This window comes from Dermacentor variabilis, chromosome 8 (genome assembly GCF_050947875.1).
Source record: "Dermacentor variabilis isolate Ectoservices chromosome 8, ASM5094787v1, whole genome shotgun sequence".
NCBI classification, from domain to species: Eukaryota; Metazoa; Arthropoda; class Arachnida; order Ixodida; family Ixodidae; genus Dermacentor; species Dermacentor variabilis.
In genome coordinates, this window is record NC_134575.1 from 68,613,228 (window position 1) to 68,634,151 (window position 20,924).

The 20,924-nt window shown below is 44.8% G+C and overlaps 1 protein-coding gene across 5 annotated transcripts in view; it reads left to right on the plus strand.

Annotated features, from left to right (window-relative positions):
• LOC142591083 (japanin-like-RS) overlaps window positions 1–20,924 on the plus strand; it is a 133,725-nt gene that overhangs the window by 40,660 nt on the left and 72,141 nt on the right. For 4 of the 5 annotated variants that reach the window (XM_075703453.1, XM_075703454.1, XM_075703455.1 and 1 more), the window contains exons 3-4: window positions 4,842–4,892; window positions 8,792–8,832. In XM_075703453.1, coding sequence (XP_075559568.1) covers window positions 4,842–4,892; window positions 8,792–8,832 — 92 coding nt within the window. The remainder of the gene's footprint in view (window positions 1–4,841; window positions 4,893–8,791; window positions 8,833–20,924) is intronic. The other variant, XM_075703457.1, reaches the window with a different exon arrangement.

Here is a 20,924-nt window from a genome sequence, read left to right on the forward strand (position 1 = left end):
GGCACTCCTGAGGGCCTTGATCCGGGTAAACGGCGTCCGGAACAGCCCATATGCGGAAAAATTCTTCGTCCTAATCTGTGATTTCAAGTGATTTCGTTCCGGTCGTGGTATGACACGAGCGGGTCTTTGTTGTCTAGGTCCCTGCAGGCTAGGTCGAAGTGAGGGGGCGGACCGCAGACGCGGAATGCGAGTTCTCGAGCTAGCTGGTGTGCCCACTCACTTGTATTACGGTCAGGACGTCCGGAAATGTCGCCCATGTGGGTCGGGTACCATGTGGTGTGTGGGGACGTGACGTTTTAATCTCCCGTCTCTTGGTAAAAGATTTTGTTGACAACCGTAGCTGCTTTCCAAGAGACGAGGGCCGCCGAGAAGGTTCTGGTGGCTGTTCTTGAGCCCGAGTAAATGACGGAGGATCCATAACAGCTTCGAAGGGCCACCGCGATGGCCATTTTTTTCTGCTTCACGAGTAAAGTTGGTAACTACCGTGGCAGGGTTGACGAACAAGTCATGGGCGTCCACCACGGAGACCGCGTAGGCCCCTCGATTCCAATATCTGGCCGCATCAACAAAGAGGACTTGGGTGACGTAACATTTGATGTTGTCGAGGATTGCCTTGGCTCTCGCTTTTCGCCGTCCATCGTTGTGGGTCGGGTGTATATTTCCTGGGATTGGATCAACGGTTACTGCCCTATTGGCGTTTGTGCATAGTTGAGCATAGTGGAGACGTACAAAAACAAAGTTCACAATAGGGGGCCAGAAAATATCTATATGGGAATTAATCGTGCGTTCTTTTTTCTATGTTTTCCTTTTAACTTCGGTATGAGATTAGGCAGTGTGTTAGGTAGGAGATTATGCAGCTTGGTGGCGCAACCCATCGCCCCATCCATTCATCCATCCATCTATCCTTCATTATACGGGGGCGCTTTTGAATGAAATCAAAAACTAAGACGCGCCAGTTGTTATATTTTGCGAAACGCAACATAGTACACGGTATATAACATAATCGACAGCCTTACACTTCTGTATTTATCACATACTCGTTGTTGCATTGACGCACGAGAAAGGATATCTTGAAAAAAATTGGACAAACGTGATAAAGAAATCAGTGAATTCTGGTAGTGGCATGGCATTGTATTTGCATGGCATATGCATAGCATGATGAAAAAGTTGACACTCCCTTAGCATGCGCTGGAGAAGATGAACGTGAAAACCTGAAAGCTCAGGAGACATTCATTAAAATACTTTGAAATTCTCATACCACTATATTGTTTTCCTACACACACATTTGATTTACCGTAATCCGCAATGACGTGCCAACATTGATGTAATAGGTGATGGTAGCTGCACATTCGCTGCCTTCTTTTTTTAAGCACAGAGAGAATGAGAGAGAGATGTAAAGGCATATTAGGTGGAGATACAGCGCTAATTTTCAACAACAGATTCATTTAGAGTTCTTGCAGGCGTACTTATACTCCTTAAAATTATTGGACACGTGTGCAGTGCTCGGAAAATATGAAGAAAACCGCGAAAACCAGATACTGACACTTGTGGGACCACATTGATTATATAGAAGGGCGTTCAGTCAACCTGAGCAGAAATAATCGATGTCTTTTATTGACAAAAAAAGCTAATGGCGCACTGGTGCATGCGTCCCCAAATGAGGCTGTGTTTCTAGCTTATATGATCTTTTCGAAGTCCGTTCTTTTCATGATAGCGGTTTCTTTATTGTGTCTGAGGCCTCACGTGAGACATCACTTGATTTCTTGGGCCGTAACGCTGAACGCTTGTCGCATTATTTGGATTCATGAGCCATCCTAGGGTTTTCGCCTTCAGGAATACAAGCATCAGACCTAGGTAAGGAGAGGCGTCGATTTGCGAAGGTGCCCAAAATTAAAGAAAAATAAGCGCGGAGATTTGTAATGCGGCGATGTCGGGTTTTGTCGCGTATGCTTCTTGATGAATTGACTAATAAGCGACTAGAAGGGCTTCAAAAAACGACACAAATACGTTTACGAGTCTTTAAAATATAAATATGTGGCTAATTCATTTTCAACAGCTGGAAGGACAAGGACGAAGGGAGTGCACAACACAGCCCTAAATTTAGAACTGGTTTTATTGAGGGGATTCCCACTGCTAAAATACGCTGGCAACCAAACTCAAACGAAAATACACAAAGACGCACAAAATTGGCGAGAATCACTGTAATCACTGTAGCCCTGAGCACGGGGCAACACTGACTCTTGAACGGCTGTGCACGTGTCTCCTACTTACCTTCAAGAAAACGCAGTTCATTTTCTGACAGAGCTATTAAGGAGGCGCTTAGGCATTTGTCTTTGAATTTGTGTATTTCATGGGATTCAATAATGTCTCTAGGGATTGTTGTGCGATTAGTTGACACCACGCTGCACTCACTGAAAGTAGCATAACAGGGCGCTTTCTTACTCTATCTTCATTAATCCGTGCAGTCTCTGCAATGAATTCCCAGAGGACCGGACGCAGTCGTGGTCACCTTGTTGTTATGTTCCCGTAGTCGGTCGTTAAGACATTGACCGGTTGTCCCCGTGTAGTGCTTGCCACAAGTCGCGCAAACCTGTACACAACATTGCTACTACTTGGTACTAAATGTTTTCGGAGCTTCTTAACACAGCCCTCCTTCCTTGTGTTGCTGGAGTTTACAATGTGCCAGGTTTGTGAGAGTTTATCTGGCGTGGAAAAAACAACATTAACATTGGCACGAGAACCCACCCTTTTGAAGTTAAGTGAAATGCGGGGAAGGTAAGGGATAACCACAGCCCTTCTTTTTTCTACCTTGTGCCTTTCAGTGGCTTCGCTGCGGCCTGAGTTTATGGTGTCGGTTAACAGGTTCTCTAATACATCAGCTAGAGAAGATCGGTTGGGTAGCCTGCTGCCGGGAGGCGCACCACCTGATTTTGATAACTCTTGCATCAAATGATGACATGATTTTACTAGGGCATTTCGAAAAGATAACTTTGCAATGCCGTATTGAGAAGCTTGGAATGTGCAGAAACAAAAGGCGTTAGGAGCTTCTGGCAAAAGGCTTATTGTACTCGGCGGATTTCTCGATAACCTGATTAATCCCATGGATGTGGTCGATTGTAGAGAAGCCCTTTCTGAAGCCAGCCTGTTCCCTTGGTTGACTAAAGTCCAAAGTTGCCCTTATCGTATTGTAGATTATATTGGCAAATATTTTTTTGTTCAACTGGGAGTAAGCTAATAGGCCTATATTTTTCAGTTCTTTAATGTCTCCCTTTTTTGGATTACTATATTGTTTGCATTCGTCCAGTTTTCTGGGACCCTTGCAGTTGATAGACATTTCGCACAGAGAGCCGCCTGTTTTTCAACCAATATGTCTCCTCCATCTTTGATTAAATCAACTGTTATTCCATCTTCCCTGCCACTCTTCCTGGTTTCATGTCCTGCAGGACCCTTCTGACCTCATCGCTATTATAGGAGGTGTTCCTGTATCCTGTTCTTACAATTTCTAATTGCGGTATCCTGATTGTTCTGGGCACTGTACAGGTCACAATAGAATTCTTCCGCTGTATTTATTAAACCTTCGATATTTCTGATGATATTAAAGAGCTTATCTTTCAATGCATACATCTTGGCTGGTACTATGCCAAGTTTCATTCTCAGTGATTTCAGGCTGCATCCACTTTCTTGGATTCCTCAGTCTTTGTCACGTTATAATTTCGAATATGACTGATTTTCGGCTTGTTGATCGGTTTTGAGAGTTCCTCGAATTCTATCTTATCTGTTCAGTTGGACACTTTCATTTTTGTCATTTCTTTATTAGGTTCTTTGTAACTAGGGAGAGCTTGCCTACTGGTTGCTTTAGTACCTTGCTTCCCGCTTCAATCGCTCCCTCTGAAGCCAGCCTAGTTAAGGTTTCATTCATTAGCTATATCTCATCATCAACTGTCTGTTCTAAGGCTGCATATTTGTTTACAAGTACCAGCCTGAATTTGTCTGCTTTTACCCTTACTGCCTGTATGTTTCTTCGCGAGCAATTTAGCTGTTTCTCTCTTCAAATTGAGGTGAATCCTGGCCCTCACTAATCCATGATCACTGCACTTTACCCTACCGCTCACGTCTACATCCTGCACTATGCTGGGATCAGCAAAAACTATCAAGTACATTTCATTTCTTGTGTCACCATTAGGCCTTTTTCAGGTCCACTTTCTGTTGCTACGCTTCCTGAAAAAGGTGTTCATTATTGGAAGTTTATTCTTTTCTACGATGTCTACCGGCATCTCTCCTCTAGCGTTCCTAGAATCGACGCCATAGTTGCCAATTGCTTGTTCACCAGCCTGCTTTGTCCCCCCTTTTACATTGAAGTCGCCCATTACTACAGTATGTTGAGTTTGCACTTTTCTCATCGCTAATTAATTATCTTCATAAAACTGATCTACTTCCTCATCATCGTGACTGGATGTTGGAGCATATGCTTCTACTGCTTTTTATCTATGCCTCTTAATAAGTTTAATTACCATTACTGCTACGCTCTCGTTAACGCTGTAGAATTCGTCAATGTTGCCCGCTGTGTCCTTATGGATCAGGAATCCTACGCCGTATTGCTCCTTATCAAGGAGACCTCATAGCAGAAGACATGGCTGTTATTCAGCCACGTATAAGCCTCACCAGTTCTTCTAATCTCACTAAGGTCGATGATATCCCAAACAATGTCTAATGGTTTCTCGAACAGTACTGCGAAGCTAGCCTCTCTCGACAGAGTTCGGCGATTAACGTTTGACAGGGTCAGTTTCCATTGGCGGTTTGTCCGGTCCCAGAGACTCTTAGCACACTCTGCTGAATTACAGGTCTGACCGCGGCCTTGGACAGTGCTCCACAGCTGCTGGGGACTGAGAGCCGTGAGTTAATTGTAGATATTATTGGGGAGGTTATGGCGGAATGCTGCACCAGGGAGGCCAATTCCTGCTCTTGTGATGAAATGTCTTTGTTCAGGCTTAGTGGACCTTCCTAATTTGGTTGTACCTGCATTATTATAACGCCACTCACCCTCAGCATCTTTCGTCGGTGTCAGACGCTGCTCCAAGCCTGCAGATATAGTGCACTCGAGGAAGTCAAACGCAGATACACCATCGTAGATTAAAAAAAAGGGGGCGAGGGGATTTCAACTAGCGACTACCGCTACCGAGCATAAGACATAGCTCAGTAAGATAATTCCGCAGGCGGCTAGGGTATCTTGTCGCAGAAAAGTGCGGCCCAGAGGGCCCTACATACCTAAGACATCCGCTGATTTGTGCACCCTTTGCAGGTTTTCGTGATCGTCATAGGTTTCACAATATAGTATCAATTCTTCCTGGTCCTAACATCTTGTTTCCCTAATCTCGCGCACGTACACGGTCATGAACGCGTCTGGGTGCGCGATGTATTTTCGCTAAAATTCAACAGCACTAAACACATGCATGTAAAAATAATAGTCAAAAGCTTTAGCGCTTACCGGAAGGCCCCGGGTCACGTATCATTCATTTGTCGCTTCTGCGTGTCTCTTGGCGTCCGAAAGCAACTTCCGGGTATCCATAATGGGCGAGTCCTGTCGCCGTATCGATACCGCTCTGAGCCTGGCGCAAAGCGAGCGAGCTTGAAAGCTTCCAATGGTGTCTCTAGGCTTTCTTCAGCTTTGGACAGCGCTTATAGTACAGCTAATGAGAAGTAGGACATGGGGGAGGGGTGAATGACCCCGTAGTTTTTCTGGCAACACTGCGGCCCTAAACACTAGTAAGTTGGGAATTGTATGCCTCCTTTAACCTACATTGGCCCCTTCTTTGATCAGTCAGACATGGGTTGGACATTTCGCGCTTGTAAAATTTGGCGGCTGTGTTTCCACCGCGGTCGCAATGCAGTTCTCGCGATCAAACACGAAAGTAAGCAGGAAAGAATAACTGCAGATGTAGACAAAAGGAATATGATGACAAAAGGATGACATATATGATCGTTCTGACGTGATGGAAATCTGTGTGTTAACTTTACAGCTAGGTGTTGTTCCTACGTGCTTTTTCTTTTTCTTTACGTGAATATTGTAAGCAAAAGCTTCCCGTCATTTCACTCTGTTCCTTTTCTGCAGAAATTTCGCATCCTCTAAGAAGCCCCGTCTGGGCAGCGCGCCTCGTTATATGCTGCGGATGAGTTCTAGAACATTTGCGTAGTTAAAGAGCGTGTAGTGCCAACATCTATGCGCGTATTAGGTTCGAAGAGTACGTTTTCCAGGTCGGTATAGGCTAGCTTCTATGTATTGTGGGCTTATAAAGCGGGGATCGCGGCAGGTGCAGATATCCGGAATTTGTCTGCGTTACATTTTCCAGTGTTGTCACTATAAACTATGTGCAAGGTATGTCGATAGTGTATGTGTAAAGGCTCTTTCTTAAAGATTGCGTGTTGCGTAATGTAGATTCAATTCTTCCTGGTGCTAACATCTTGTTTCCCGAATATCACGCACGCACGCGGTCTTGCACGCGCCTAGGTACACGATATTTTTTCGCTGAAATTGAACAGCACTTAACACTTGCGTGTTAAAATATAAAGGCAAACGTTTTCAGCGCTTACGCCGAGGCGCCGGGTCGCGTAGCATTCTTTCGTCGCGTCTGCGTGTCTCTTGGCGTCCGAAAGCTACTCCTGGGTATCCAGTATGGTGAGTCCTCATTGCAAGGTCATGTTTTCAAAATGTCCTAGTAAACTGATGCCATAGTTTGATGCAAGATAGGTATCAAAATCACGTGGTGCGCCTCCATGCAGCAGGCTACCCTACCGATCTTTTCATTGCTGTCTAAGAGAGCCTGTTAAGAGACACCATAAATTCAGACGGCAGCAAAGCCACTGAGAGGCACAAGGCAGAAAAAGAAGGCTACGGTGGGCCCCTAACTGCATCGCATTTCCCTTAAGCTCAAAAGAGTGGGTTCTCGTGCCAATGTAAATATTTTTTTCCCCACCAGATACACTCTCAAAACTCTGCCCGATTGTAAACTCCAGCAAAACAAGGAAGGAGGGCTGTGCTAAGAAGCACCGAAAACGTTGTATAACGTGTAGCAGCAACGTTGTTTACAGGTTTCCGTTATGTTGTGGCAAGTATTACACGAGGCAAACTGGTCGATGCCTTAACGACTGGCAGCGGAACATAATAACAATGTGAGCAATACCGCATCTCGTCATCTGGGCGTTTATTCCAGACTGCGTGAATGAAAAAAAAAGAGTATGAAAGCGCCTTGGTATCCCATTTTCAGTCAGTGCAGCGTGGTGTCAACTAATCGCACAAAAATCACTAGAGACATTATTGAATCCCATGAAATCCACAAATCCAAAACAAATGCGTAAGCGCCGCCTCAACAACTTTGTCAGAAAAAGAATTGCGTTTTCTTGAAGATAAATAGGAAACACGTGCACAGCTGTTCCTGAGTCACTGTATCCGTGTGCTCAGGTACTGACATTCTCGCCAATTTTGTTTGTCTGTGTATTTTCATTTCAGGTTGGTTGCCACCATATTTAAGCAGTGGAAATCGCCTCAATAAAACCAGTGTGAATTCAGCGCTGTGTTGGGCACTCACCTCATCCTTGTCCTTGGCGCTGTTGAAAAAGAATTTTACACCAACATGCCGGTGCTTTTACAAGTGACTAATAGTCACATTTTCATCTTGAGCGTTTATCAGTGGCTCGAATTGAGATTTAAAAAAAGCCATAATCCTCTTGACACGACCAGATCTTGCTCAAGATAAATAAATTATGCATATCCGACTCGTATGTTCAAATGTTCACTCACATGTTCGAGCATGAGAGTTTACTCAAATGTTCACTCAACATTCCAACATGTGAACAAGTTCGACTCACATGTTCAAAGCACCTCGCAGATGATTTGAGGCCAGGCGAAAAAATTGCCTGAGAAGGCTAGACTGTCGATGCACCAAAGTATCGCATACCGTGGTATGAATGTCATACAGGTACATGAGGAAATCAATACGCAGTGAATGTAAGGAAACGTGAGAAAACTGCGAAGCAATGCAAACAAGAGATAAAAATATGCATAAAGGATATTCGTAACTTATAACACACGTATTAGGCAACGGTTTGCACAACAAGGAAATAAGTACAAACATGGTCAGTACTAAAAAAACAGGCAGAACAATGAACGCTTTCATAAACATGCTTCATATCTGATTCAAGGAAATAGAATGAACAGATGTGCCATGTCTGGCAAATTCATTTAGCTAGCTTGGTATTGTGAACAAAAACGTTCAGTTACCGTAGGTCGTGCGGCATTGGTCAACTTTTACGCCAGCGCTGGACGCTGGCGTAAAAAAAATAATGTTTTTTGTCTCCTAAAAAAAGTGTGGCTCCATGCTCATATATTTTACGCAATATTGCAGGCACACGTCTGTAAATGACAACCAAACAGGCACACCTCCGTGTTTCCTGAAACAATTATTTATTCTATATGATGAGAAATGTGCTTGGCGCATCTTATGAGAGCAGAACATTTGTCAGTGAGAAGATTAGAACGTACTTTATAGGCAGATCAGATTGCCTGAGACAGACGTTTGTCAATGGCTGTGGAGTAAACTAAATTGTTATATACCCATAAATTTCCAAACGTATTTTGAATATCTCAGTTGTATGACCTCATTTTGATAGAGGCTTCTTTGACTGATAATAAGTGACATATTTATATTGGCCCAATAATCATTCACTTATTGCTTATTTCAATACGGCGGGTGCTCACTTAGATAACACACCATTTGTTTTCTCTTATATTTTACAGATGGTGAGGTCGTGGTAGGAAGCCCACAGTTCCCTATTTTCGTAAGCATTTTATCCGTGTTTTCAAAATAGCAATGGGCTAGCAGGCTTCCTTTTTTTAACTGAGAAATAAAGAATGAGTAGAATACTGGTAAAGAGGTTTTAAGGCTGTGAAGTGTACACAGATCACAAATGATACAATGCTATGGTGACAATGCTATGGGTGCTATATATAAGAAAGTAGACGCACTCAAAGCTATAGCACATACCTGCTCAGCTGATATCATCGTGGGTACGGAAACGTGGCTAACCGTAGACGTTCCATGTCACGACATCGCGCTTTCATCATCGTTCGTTTTATTTAGGAAAGACAGGGCTGATTCTCGACGAGGAGGAGGAGTGCTCATTGCGATTGACAAAGACTTTCATGCATCTCTTACCCCTATCGACTCTCCCTTAGAAATAGTCTGGGTTTCTGCTCAACTTGGTCATAAGTTTTGCATCATGGGCGCCTGTTATAGGCCACCAAGTAGCCAACCTGAATTTATTGAACTGTTAAACGACGCTATCGAGCAGATCCTTGTTAGGCACCCGAATTGCCTCCTATTTTTAGCCGGCGACTTTAATTTTCCCGCGATTAACTGGACGACGCTAACTGTTGGCTCCGATAATAACCCACAGGAGAACATTAACTTTCTTCATTTACTTCAATATCACCAGCTCACCCAAATTGTTCACGAGCCCACTCGCGGTAAACACATCCTGGACCTCATCCGAACAACCCATCCTGAGCTTTCAGACATCCACGTCTTGGAAGAAATAACTGACCCGAAAGTTTTGCACTGTTCTCTTCTACTTCCACGGACCGACAAAACAAAAACCAGGAAGCTTATCTACAACTACGCACGCGCAGATGTTAAAAAATGAACCTGTTGCTGGAAACTCACAAATAGCTTTCAGGCCAATTTTCATAACCGTACGACTAATGAAAATTGGAAGTTGTTTCGTGACAAACTCAAAGAAATTGAAGATTCCTGGGTGCCAAAACTAATGATAAGTACGCGTACCAACGATCCTTGGTTCACCAGAGATGTCAACAGGGCACTAAATAGGAAAAAAAGAGCATTTAGTAAAGCGGTTCGATCAAAGGAAGCTACAGACTGGGAAAACTATAAACCATTTCCAAAATAGCTGAAAAACTAATTTCTGAAGCCAAAAACAAATATTTCCATTTTACACTTCCTAGTTTGTTAAAAACCAACCCTAAGAAATTCTAGAACACTGTTAATCCTAAAACCGTTAGTACGTTTCCTGTTCTTTTGGACGCCAGGGCAGCACTCTACCTACAGAACAGTGTGCAGAACAATTCAATAGCCAATTCTCACAAGTTTTTTACGAACGAATTGCCCATTTACAATGCACTGCTGCTTCCTGAGGCCGATATACAGATTTCATTTTCACCCATTCACATATCTGCGCTTGGCGTGGCTCATGCAATTGAATGCCAACCTCACCACACTAGCCCAGGACCCGATGGTATCAACGCGAAACTCTTAAAAAATTACCTGCCGACACACAGCTTTCCTGCTGTATCTCTCATTTTCCAACAGTCACTCGATACGACTTGTGTGCCAGAAGATTGGAGATCCGCTTATGTAATGCCGGTATTTAAATCTGGTGACAGATCCGTTCATAATAATTACAGGCCAATTTCACTAACATCGATATGTTGCAAGGTACTCGAACACATATTATACACTAACATTATGACTCATATTAACCAGAACAACTTGCCTCATAACAACGAACATGGCTTCCGCAAACATGTATCCTGTCAGACGCAGTTATTTGAGTTAATAACGGACCTTCATCAAACAATCGACTCTTCCTTCTACATTTACTCCATCTTTATTGATTTCTCTAAAGCCTTTGATCGCGTGCCTCATACCCGCCTGATGATAAAGATACGAAACCCGCAGCTGGACCAACGTACTACGCAGTGGATCAGCGCATTTCTAACAAACAGCTTTCAGTCAGTTAAGTTAGGAAGCTTCTTATCAAGACGTACAGGTGTTGCTTCAGGAGTACCCCAGGGTTCGGTGCTGGGTCCACTTCTTTTCTTAATATATATTAATGGCATCACGTCGAACATAACATCAACAATACGGCATCAACAATACGGCAAACATCACCATTTCAAACAACTCTTTGGTCATACTTAGAAAATTCCAACGTAAAATGATGTGCGTCGTTGTTTTTTCCTTTCTTTATTTTTCTTCGTGCCGGCCTAATCGTTCCGTGAAATGTTAGATGCCATGTTTTGCAACTTCTGAAGGTGTTTTTTTTTCTTGTGGAATTTGCTACATGTGCAATTTTCCAGTTCCTGTTCCTAGCCATATTTTTTCTTAATAACTTGTACCTGGCTTCTTAACTTGTTTATTTCTGTCTTCAGCCGTTTATAACCTGTGTTGTATATCTATAAGTTTTCTTTGATGAATCCCCCCTATGTAATGCCCGCATTGCGCCTTTAGGATATTGAAATAAATAAATAAATAAATAAATAAATAAATAAATTTGTGTAATATTAGGAGGCTAATAAGGTTAAAGATGAGTAATGGTTATTGAAATCAAGGGTAACCTACAACTATAATACGCATAGAAAGTTTGCAGAAAAGAAGCATTGGAATATGACCACTCACTACTCATATTACTCAGAAAAAAAGGAAATAAATTCACGCTTGGCGATTGGCATTTAAAGCAGGCGACCTTTAAAACAAGCACATAAAATCAATTACATAATTAACTATGCCTTACTCTCTATAATCAAAATGGACGGTCATGTACCAAGACATGATTCCAGTTCAAGTTCAAGTTTATTGGTATTGCATATACAAGAAACGGGCGTACATATTATATACAGCATCAGAAAGTCCCAGAGTAACAAACTGCGATGGGGACCTCCCATCATTAGTGGGTACATAAGAGTATTAGAGCAGCAAGTAGAGGTTGAACAAACAAACAAAACAAAAAGGAGATAAACACGCCAAGATATGCACTTTGTAGGGAACAAGTTATAATAAATTGAAAACAATTATACATGTAATAAAGACAGCGCTAAACAGTATTATCACAATAAATAATCATAAGCAGGAATATTTAGTTATGTGTAAAAAATGTCACTCTTCTACATATTACTAACAAAGGAAATACAAAGTGTTTTACATAAATATGAAGCATAAGGATAGAATAATCAAAGTAGTGTAAAGAAAATGTAATAACGATGAAAATGTATTTATGACAAGTTAAAAGATGGTTCTGCTGACATTACTGTTTTAATATGGTGTTTAAAAAATCGGCAATTAAAGAGATGACTTAATATTAACAGGAATCCGATTCCAAAGTAAAATACTTCAGAAAGGAATTCTAAGTTTTCCATAGTTCGTTCTTATTTTAGGTAACAGAAAATTATTGCGTTCTGAAAACCTATTATTTTTTTCATGAGGTTATCAAAAGGGAGGCTGTCTAATATTTCACGATGAAAGAGACGAAATGTAATGAGTGACAACTTGTGATAGAACACCTGTTGAATCGGTAAAAGCTTAAGATGTTGATAGATAGGTAAAGAAGGGCAACGGAATCAGCTAAAAGTCATTAATTTAATTGCCAGATTATTAAGACGTTTAAGTCGTTTCAGATGAATGGCATATGTGTCACCCCGTCAGGATAAAGAGTATGTTAAATGAATTATAACATAAGCATGATACTACGATCTAATAACAAGAGGTTGGATGAATGCACCTGCTTTAATGGAGATGGGAATGCCAAATGAAATCTTTTTTATTGGCGAGTTGGCATGGTTATGGAACTTCAGTTGTTTGTCGATAGTAACACGCTGGAATTTAACAGTATCAGATGTCGGTATAACATAAGTATTTAACGAGACAGTTATGGATGAAGGAATCGCTGTTTGCGGGTTTTGAAATAGTACAAACGTTCTCTTTAAATGATTGATGTGAAGTTGATTATCTCTGCACCAGGAATATATATTGTTAAGATCAGTGTTAAGTGTGTCTTGAAGCGCGGTAAGCGATTTCTATGATGAGTAAGTGGTCATGTCATCAGCATATAACAAACAGTTACAAATGGTAAGTACATTAGGTAGAGCATTTATAAATAATCAGAACAACAATGGACCTAGTATAGAGCCTTGAGCAACGCCACAGTTGATTACTTTAGTAAAAGGGAACTGGCCAGTAAGGTACACTACTTTAGGCCTGGTATACAAGAAGCTACGAGTAAGATTTAAAGATGGTCAGTAATACCAAAAGATTCGAGCTTGTACAGAAGAATAGAACAATCTAGGGTGTAAAAAGCTTTTGTTTCATCGATGAATATGAGTTCTGCAACAAACCATTCGTAAATAAATCGCTTAATGCAATCTGTGAAGTTAATTAGTGCCAATTCCATCGAATAACCCTGCCTAAAATCAAACTGGAATGGAGAAAGAAGGTTAAGTTTATTTAGATAGTGCATTAGAAGAGTGTAAAAAAGTTTTTCAATGGCCTTACTAAAAACGGCAAAATACAAATTCGGCGGTAGTTATTATTGTTTTCACGAAAAACCCCTTTTGAACAGAGGCATTACTTTACAATGTTTCAATAAATCAGGAATATGCCTGTGCTAAAAATTTGTTTAATGATATCTGCAAAAACAAACATTTCTGCCGCAAGCAGTTTTATTCTGGAAGGCTGGATAGAATCTAGGCAAGGTCCAGTAACCTTAAGAAAACAAATTACCTTTAAACCTTCTTAAAAACCGATCGCAGGAAAAATGACTGAGGGCTTTGGGGGAGATGAGTCGAACACTAGGCGACAGCATATTCTCACAAGTGGCAAAATGATCACTAAAAGCATTTGATATGTCAGCCTCATTTGTGTATTCCTCATTGTTGTAAATTATTTTTAATGGCCGTGTTAGACTCTGTAATACTGTTACGTAGGAAGACGCAAACGAAAAGCTATATACAAGTATATCTACAAGGGAATACGCCACACTTGGCCAGGAGGCAACCGGCCGCGCTGGCCTCCAATCGTCGTTGTCGCCTCCTCACTGCTTGCCTCTTCGTCATTGTAAATACTCTTCCTTAGCACCACCCCCGGCAGCAAAAGAGCCGTCCCGGAGCGACTAAAGTCCGAACTCTGAAGCAGTGTAGTAGGCCTTGAGACTACTGACGTGCACGACATCACTACATGCCAGAGCAGAGCACGAGGGTGAACACACAGGAGCAATTTCGTACGTCACAGGCATCACCTGGCGCAGCAGGCGGTAGGGCCCTGTGTATCGCGAAAGGAGCTTTTCTGAAAGTCCGACTTGACGAGAGGGCGACCACAGAAGCCCGAGTGCACCAGGCGAAAAGTGCACGTCACGGCGGTGGGCGTTGTACTGACGCAGCTGGATGGTTTGCGAGGCTGTCAGTCGAGCACGGGCAAGCTGGCGTGCAATGTCGGTGAGGGCGATGGCGTCGCGTGCATACTCGCTTGTTGAGATCGCAGCAGGAGGAAATACCATCTCAAGGGGCAAGGTCGGTTTGCGACCGTACAGTAGATAAAATGGAGAAAATGCGGCGGTGTCGTGCCGGGATGAATTGTACGCAAATGTGACGTACGGAAGGGCAATGTCTCAGTCGTGGTGGTCCTTGTAAACGTACTTGGAGGGCATATCGGTACGAGTACGGTTTAACCTCTCTGTAAGGCTATTGGTTTGAGGATGGTATGAGGTAGTCAGCTTGTGTTGAGTGTAGCACGAACGCCCAATGTCGACGATAACTTTCGAGAGGAAGTTACGACCACGGTCAGTAAGCAGCTGTCGCGGGGCGCCATGAAGTAAGATAATGTCACGCAAGAGAAAGTCCGCGACGTCAGTGGCGCAACTGGTAGGGAGAGCCCGCGCGATTGCATATCGGGTAGCGTAATCAGTTGCGACGGCTACCCATTTGTTCCCAGAGGATGACATGGGGAAGGGACCGAGGAGGTCTAATCCAACACGAAAGAACGGTTCCACAGGGACGGTGATCGGCTGGAGATGACCGGCAAGTAGCACGTGAGGTGTTTTCCGGCGCTGGCAAGGATCTCAGGCAGCAACATAGCGCCGGACGAGTCAGCGAGACCAGGCCAAAAGAAGCGGCGGGGGTCGCGGTCGTACGAGCGGGTTACCCCAAGATGCATCTCAAGGAGTACAGTCTGTCATAGATGTTTTGGCACGACAAGAACAAGATCCGATCCGTCAGAGATGACGTTCCTTCGGTACAGAATGCCGTCCTGAAGGACATATCGGCGAACGGATGCGTCGGTAGGTGTAGAGAGCAGACGTTCGATGAGGGCTCGCAGCGATAGGTCGTGGTATTGCTCATCGGCGACACGGACAACAGGCGTCGTGGCGGGCGTGATTATTTTCTTCAGGCGGCTGCGAAGGTCAGCGCTCATTACCGACAAATGCGCCCCAGTGTCTATAAGAGCAGATACAGAAACACCGTCGACTCGCACGTCAAGAAGGTTCAGATGAGTGGGCAACGTTAGTGAAGGATTTGGCGGCGTATGTAGCAGTGCAGCGTCACCTTGAGGCGTTGCACCGTCTAACTTTCTGGCTGGAAGCGGCGTCCGAAGGGAGTCGGGGGAAAAGGAGCGACAGGGCTGGAGAGAGCGAGAGTGTCGTCCTTAGGGCGAAGGCGAACGAGAATATGGGCGGTTCGGCGCGGGAGAATCAGTGGTGGCATAATCGGAGCGTGCAACTTAGGGACGAGAAGGGCCACCTGAGGGGCGAGAGTAGTCATTATAAGTCGACCGGTTTGGGGAACTCCAGCGACTGCGACAGTGCCGAGAAATGTGCCCGAATCGACGGCAGTGAAAACAAATGGGCTTGTCGTCAGCAGTGCGCCATTCAGATGGGTTGCGGAAACGTGGTGGGTAATAAGATGTGGGACGGGGCGGAATCGATGAAGCCGGGTGGTTATCAGGGCGATGGGGCGAGCAAATGAGGTGGATACCCATGTTCGCTAATTCCTGGCTGACAACTGCCTGGATCAGGGAAACTGTGGCTGCAGGTGCGTTGGATGGGCTGGAGTCGAAGACAGCCAGATAGGCGGCCTCGATCTCGCACCGGACGATCGGAGTAACATCACCAGTGTTGGTGGGAAGAGGAGCGTCGACACAGAAAGATGTCGCTGGGGTGTTGGGCAGACGGGCAACCTGCTGGCCGATACGTCGCCTTTTAGAGCGTTCCAGACGGTGTCACTCTTTTATAGCTGCATCCACAGTCACCACGTTGTTGAAAACGAGCAAGTTGAAGGCGTCATCGGCAATGCCTTTGAGGTTGTGGGAGACCTTGTCGTACTCAGTCATGTATGCGTCAACTTTGCGGCACAGAGCCAAGACGTCCTGAATGTACGTGACGTAAGCCTCCGTTGACGTCTGCACGCGGCCAGATAACGCCTTCTGAGCGGCAAGTTGGCATGTGTTGCCAAACAAGTCTCGGAGCTTTTGCTTAAGCGAATCACAACTGGTGAGCTCATCCTCGTGCATCCGAAACCAAACTCGAGGTTTGTCACCAAGGTAAAACTACGTTGGCGAGCATGATAGTAGGGTCCCACCGGTTATTGCGGCTGATGTGTTCGTACAGGCTGATCCAGTCATCGACGTCTTCCCCATCTTTGCCCGAGAATACGCCAGGATCACGGGGAGCGGGGAGAGTGATGTAGGTCGTGGAAGTGGCAGGAGTCTGAGCCGGCGGGGTCGAGTTGTCTTCGCCGGGAGCCATGAAGGAAGGCTCGACGTACCGTCCAAAGCGAAGCTTCATGGCGAGGTACAGGGAACGTCCACCTCCACCAGATATGTTACGTAGGAAGACGCATACGAAAAGCTATATACAAGTATATTTGCAAGGGAATAGCCGCATTTGGCCAAGACGCAACAGCCCGCGCTAGCCTCCAATCATCGTCGTCGTCTTCTCAATGCTCGCCTCTTCGTCATTGTAAACACTGTCCCGCAGCAATATTAAGAAATCCTTTAAGAAGCTCGCAATTACGCTGGTATTCGTTCCGTTCCGAATTATCAGTCGTTCATAATAATCCCGTTTTGCGCGTTCAAACATACCCCCCCAGACAAGATATTGCTATAATTCTTAAATTTAGTTCGCAAAGTTGTGTTGAAAGGTTGCAATTTCACCTTCTTTGTGAATATTATTATCGTTATTTATAATAATCTATGTAAAGATTGTAATTAAGATTTTTATTATAGAACGGAGGAACGCATTCGTAATCCATGGATTTCTGGGAGACGAGAATCTATGCTTAAAGGTCACATGAGTGAGTGAGTGAGTGAATAAACTTTATTGTAGGTCCGGCGAGGACGCGAACTCGTCGCGCACCCGGCTAGTCCCACGTCGGAACCGGCAGGTCTAGCCCACCGGCCCGGTCGCGGGCACGCTGGACGGCCAGGATTTGCTTTTCTAGAGCGGGGCTACGCAAAAGCGAGTCCCACTCCTCCTTGATGAACTTGGGGTATGTCGACCCACACTCCCACAGCATGTGCGCTAGAGTGGAGGTCTGGCCGCAGGAGGGGCAGGCGTCGTCGCGATACACGTCCGGGTAAGCATCGTGGAGAACGGACAGACACGGATACGTACTGGTCTGCAGAAGCCTAAGCGAAACGGCTTGCGCCCTATTCAACTTGGGGTGAGGGGGTGGAAAGACCCTTCTAGACATGTAGAAGAATTTAATAAGCTCGTTGTGAGTAGCGGGAGCGTCCCTGTGGCCGTAGGGAGGAGGGGAGTCGGTGCTTCTTGTAGAGGAAGCGCGGTCGGTGAGGTCACGCGCAGCCTCGTGAGCAGACTCATTGAGGTTCGGGGGAGCACCCTCGACCAACCCTACGTGAGCTGGAAACCAGTGGATTGAATGATGCGTGAGAGCATCTCGACTCTAGCTGCTAAGAAGACGAGCTGCTTGCTTGGCGATGCAACCCTTCTGAAAAGCCCTAACTGCTGTTTTGGAATCGCTATATATCTCGGATCCACGACCGTCTAGCAGGGCGAGGGCGATGGCGGCTTGCTCGGCGACACCGGGGTCTGAAGTGCGAATGGAGGCGCAGTTGGAAATCTTGCCGCTGGAGTCGACCACAACGATGGCAAAGGTCTTCCCATCGCTGTACTCCGCGGCGTCGACGAAGCCTGCTCTAATGTCTCGTTGCTTGATCTGTTTGAGGATGGCTGCTGCTCTGGCCTTGCGTCTGCCCTCGTTATGGACGGGATGGACGTTTCGGGGCACAGGGGCCACTTCGAATTTGTCTCGAATGCACCTGGGGATCGGGGTACTGACCATCGGGAATCCCGCAGGTTGGTAACCCAGCTCTTCGAGGATGTGTCTACCTGCCGCTGTGGTGCTCAAGCGAGTGAGTTGCGCGCGTTCTTGGGCTTCGGCAATCTCCTCGGCAGTGTTATGCACTCCCAGCCTAAGGAGATCCTCGGTATGGGTCCTGATGGGTAGCCCGAGAGCCCTCTTGACCACTTTGCGGATGAGAGCGTTGAGTTTGTCTCGCTCCGCTCTGAGCCAGTTATGCATAGAAATTGTGTACGTAAAGTGACATAGTACGAATGCATTGATAAGCCTGAGGAGATTGTTTTCCTTCATTCCTCGGTGCCGGTTTGCTATTCTGCGAACGAGGCGGAAAGTGTTGTCCGTCTTTGCGATGATCTTGCGCAGAGCCGTTCCGTTCCCGCCGTTGAATTCGACAAACATGCCCAGGACCCGAATAACGTCAACCCTGGGTATCACCCCCCCGTCACAAGTGCGAAGACTGATGCTGCTTTCGGAGACTGGCTTCCAATCTTTGGGTCTGCCTCCCTTCTCTTTTCTGTAAAGCAGAAGCTCCGACTTGGCGGGGGAGCATCGAAGTCCGGTGGGGCGGAGATACTCCTCGATCACGTCTATCGCCTCCTGCATGGATTCTTCGACTCTGCCCTCGCAGCCGCTGTGCACTCACTAATCTATCTTAAAACTTTTTGTCCACAAACAAACAGGGACGAAGAATAGAGGCAGCACAAGGACGAGCGCTTTCTAACAACTGGTTTTATTTTTGAAGAACTACCTGCTTATGTACCCACAGATCTGCGCGATCTAGTCAACAGAGCAAGCCTATAGCGCATATGATACCCGCAGATCTGCGCGATCAAGTCAAAAGAGCAAGTCAATATTACATATAAAACTTGTGATAAAAAGACGTGGACAAAAGCCACCCGGTCAAACTAAAAACAGCACGGTGCATACAACAACCACTTACAATAAAATGCATTAAAGATGTGATGATAGAAGTGAATTTTCTTTAACAATAAAACAGAAGGATGGCTGATGCATTTTTCTTTTTGTTTTTCAATCCAGTGTGCTTCCACGATTTCCCTAGGGGCTTGATTCCTATGTCTATACAAAACATCTGTGCTAGTAAGACAAGGGGAGCAATCATGTTCTTGGCAATGCATTGCCAAATCCGTACCTGGGCGACCTTTCAGACTGGGCAAGTGCTCCCTTAACCTCGTGTTAATGCATCTCGCAGTCTGCCCTACGTACACATGACCGCACGTCATAGGAATTTGATACACAACGTTCTTCGAGCAATCGACAAATTGGTTCTTGCGCGGATGTTTAAAACTACTGTCTTTCTTTACATCATCCTTACTTTCGAACTTCTTTTTAACCTTAGAACACACGCTACCTATTTTGTTTTTTGCCGAAAATACCACTTTTACTGCATAACTACCAGCCACCTTTTTAAATCTGTGTGAAAGGCCGTGCACATACGGAATCACTGAAACCTTGGAAGTCTTAAGTATTTAAAACACCACAGTCGGAGCGCAAGGCTGTCAGCATTACTTGCGCCACCGGTCGACTGGTGCACCTGGTGCGTTATGACAAACGACGAAAGCGAGCGCCTTTGTGATGCATTGGGACAAGATTTGCCCTCCCAGCGACCAGTCGCGAAAAAAACACTGCCCGCCATTTCGCCCATTATAACATTTCGGTCATTGGGCACTGTACGTGTTGTGACCACAGCTACAAGACAGGGACCAAGATGACGACAATTCCATGAAGATGAGCGCATAGTTTTACTGCAGCTTCTTGCTGTTTGGTAATACGTTCCGGTTGTAGGTTTCTGCATATGTAGTGAAGGGGCGTAAGCGATAAAAATACGAACTGTGACCTGATGTGCGAGTAAGTAATATGCAATCGTACGTTCTTACGGTTATGTCATGAGTATGTTAAAATGACGATGGCATTCGTAGTGAGGCCAAGAAATAACACAACGCCATCCACGTGGGCCTGCTATGAATCCGATGTGTCACACATAACCTGTGTGATGTGCGCCTGCGCCATCACACAAACCTGTGCGCCGCCGGGAACCACCAGTTTTGTTCTAAATTATTTCCCCCATTGCTACAGCAAAAAATTACAAACTACGTTATCATTCAAATGTGAACGACCTCTTCCAGTCATCCATTACGTCTTAGCACTTTTCATGTCGTGATTGCAAACACAGATGTTGCATTTAAAAGCTTTGATTTCTTAATTTTCATGGCTTCATTTTGGTGGCAATCACTGCTCAGGAAGATATTGTGAGTTATCTGTAGAATGGCTGGATGCCTTCATTATAAAAACTGAAGGAGTGTTGTTGCTCTGTCACATTTAGATTTTTTATAGTATTGTCCATGCCAAGTTGAAAGAGGCTCGGAGGCTACGCGACTGCAATGTGAGCCAGAAAAGGTCGACGTTTATCTACCATGCAAATTTTCTCGAAAGAATGCTGAGCTTGCACATGAGGCAACTGTTCTTAGTACTACTTTAAAATTATTTTGGTATTCCGCCTTTTGGTAAAATATTGCGCTAAATAATGTTTCAAAAAGCAAGTAATAATAATAATTAGAATGCTGGTAACCATGTGAGCTTGAGCGAGTATTAGATGTCCTTCCCAAATTTCTTTTAATTCCAACAAGCATACCTGCAACATTATGACATCGTATAATAGTTATCAGCACCTTGCAGTATTATGACGTTACACTCAAGCTTTTCCATTCCATCTTATAGCGCCTGTACTTAGCCTTTTCCCAAGTAAATT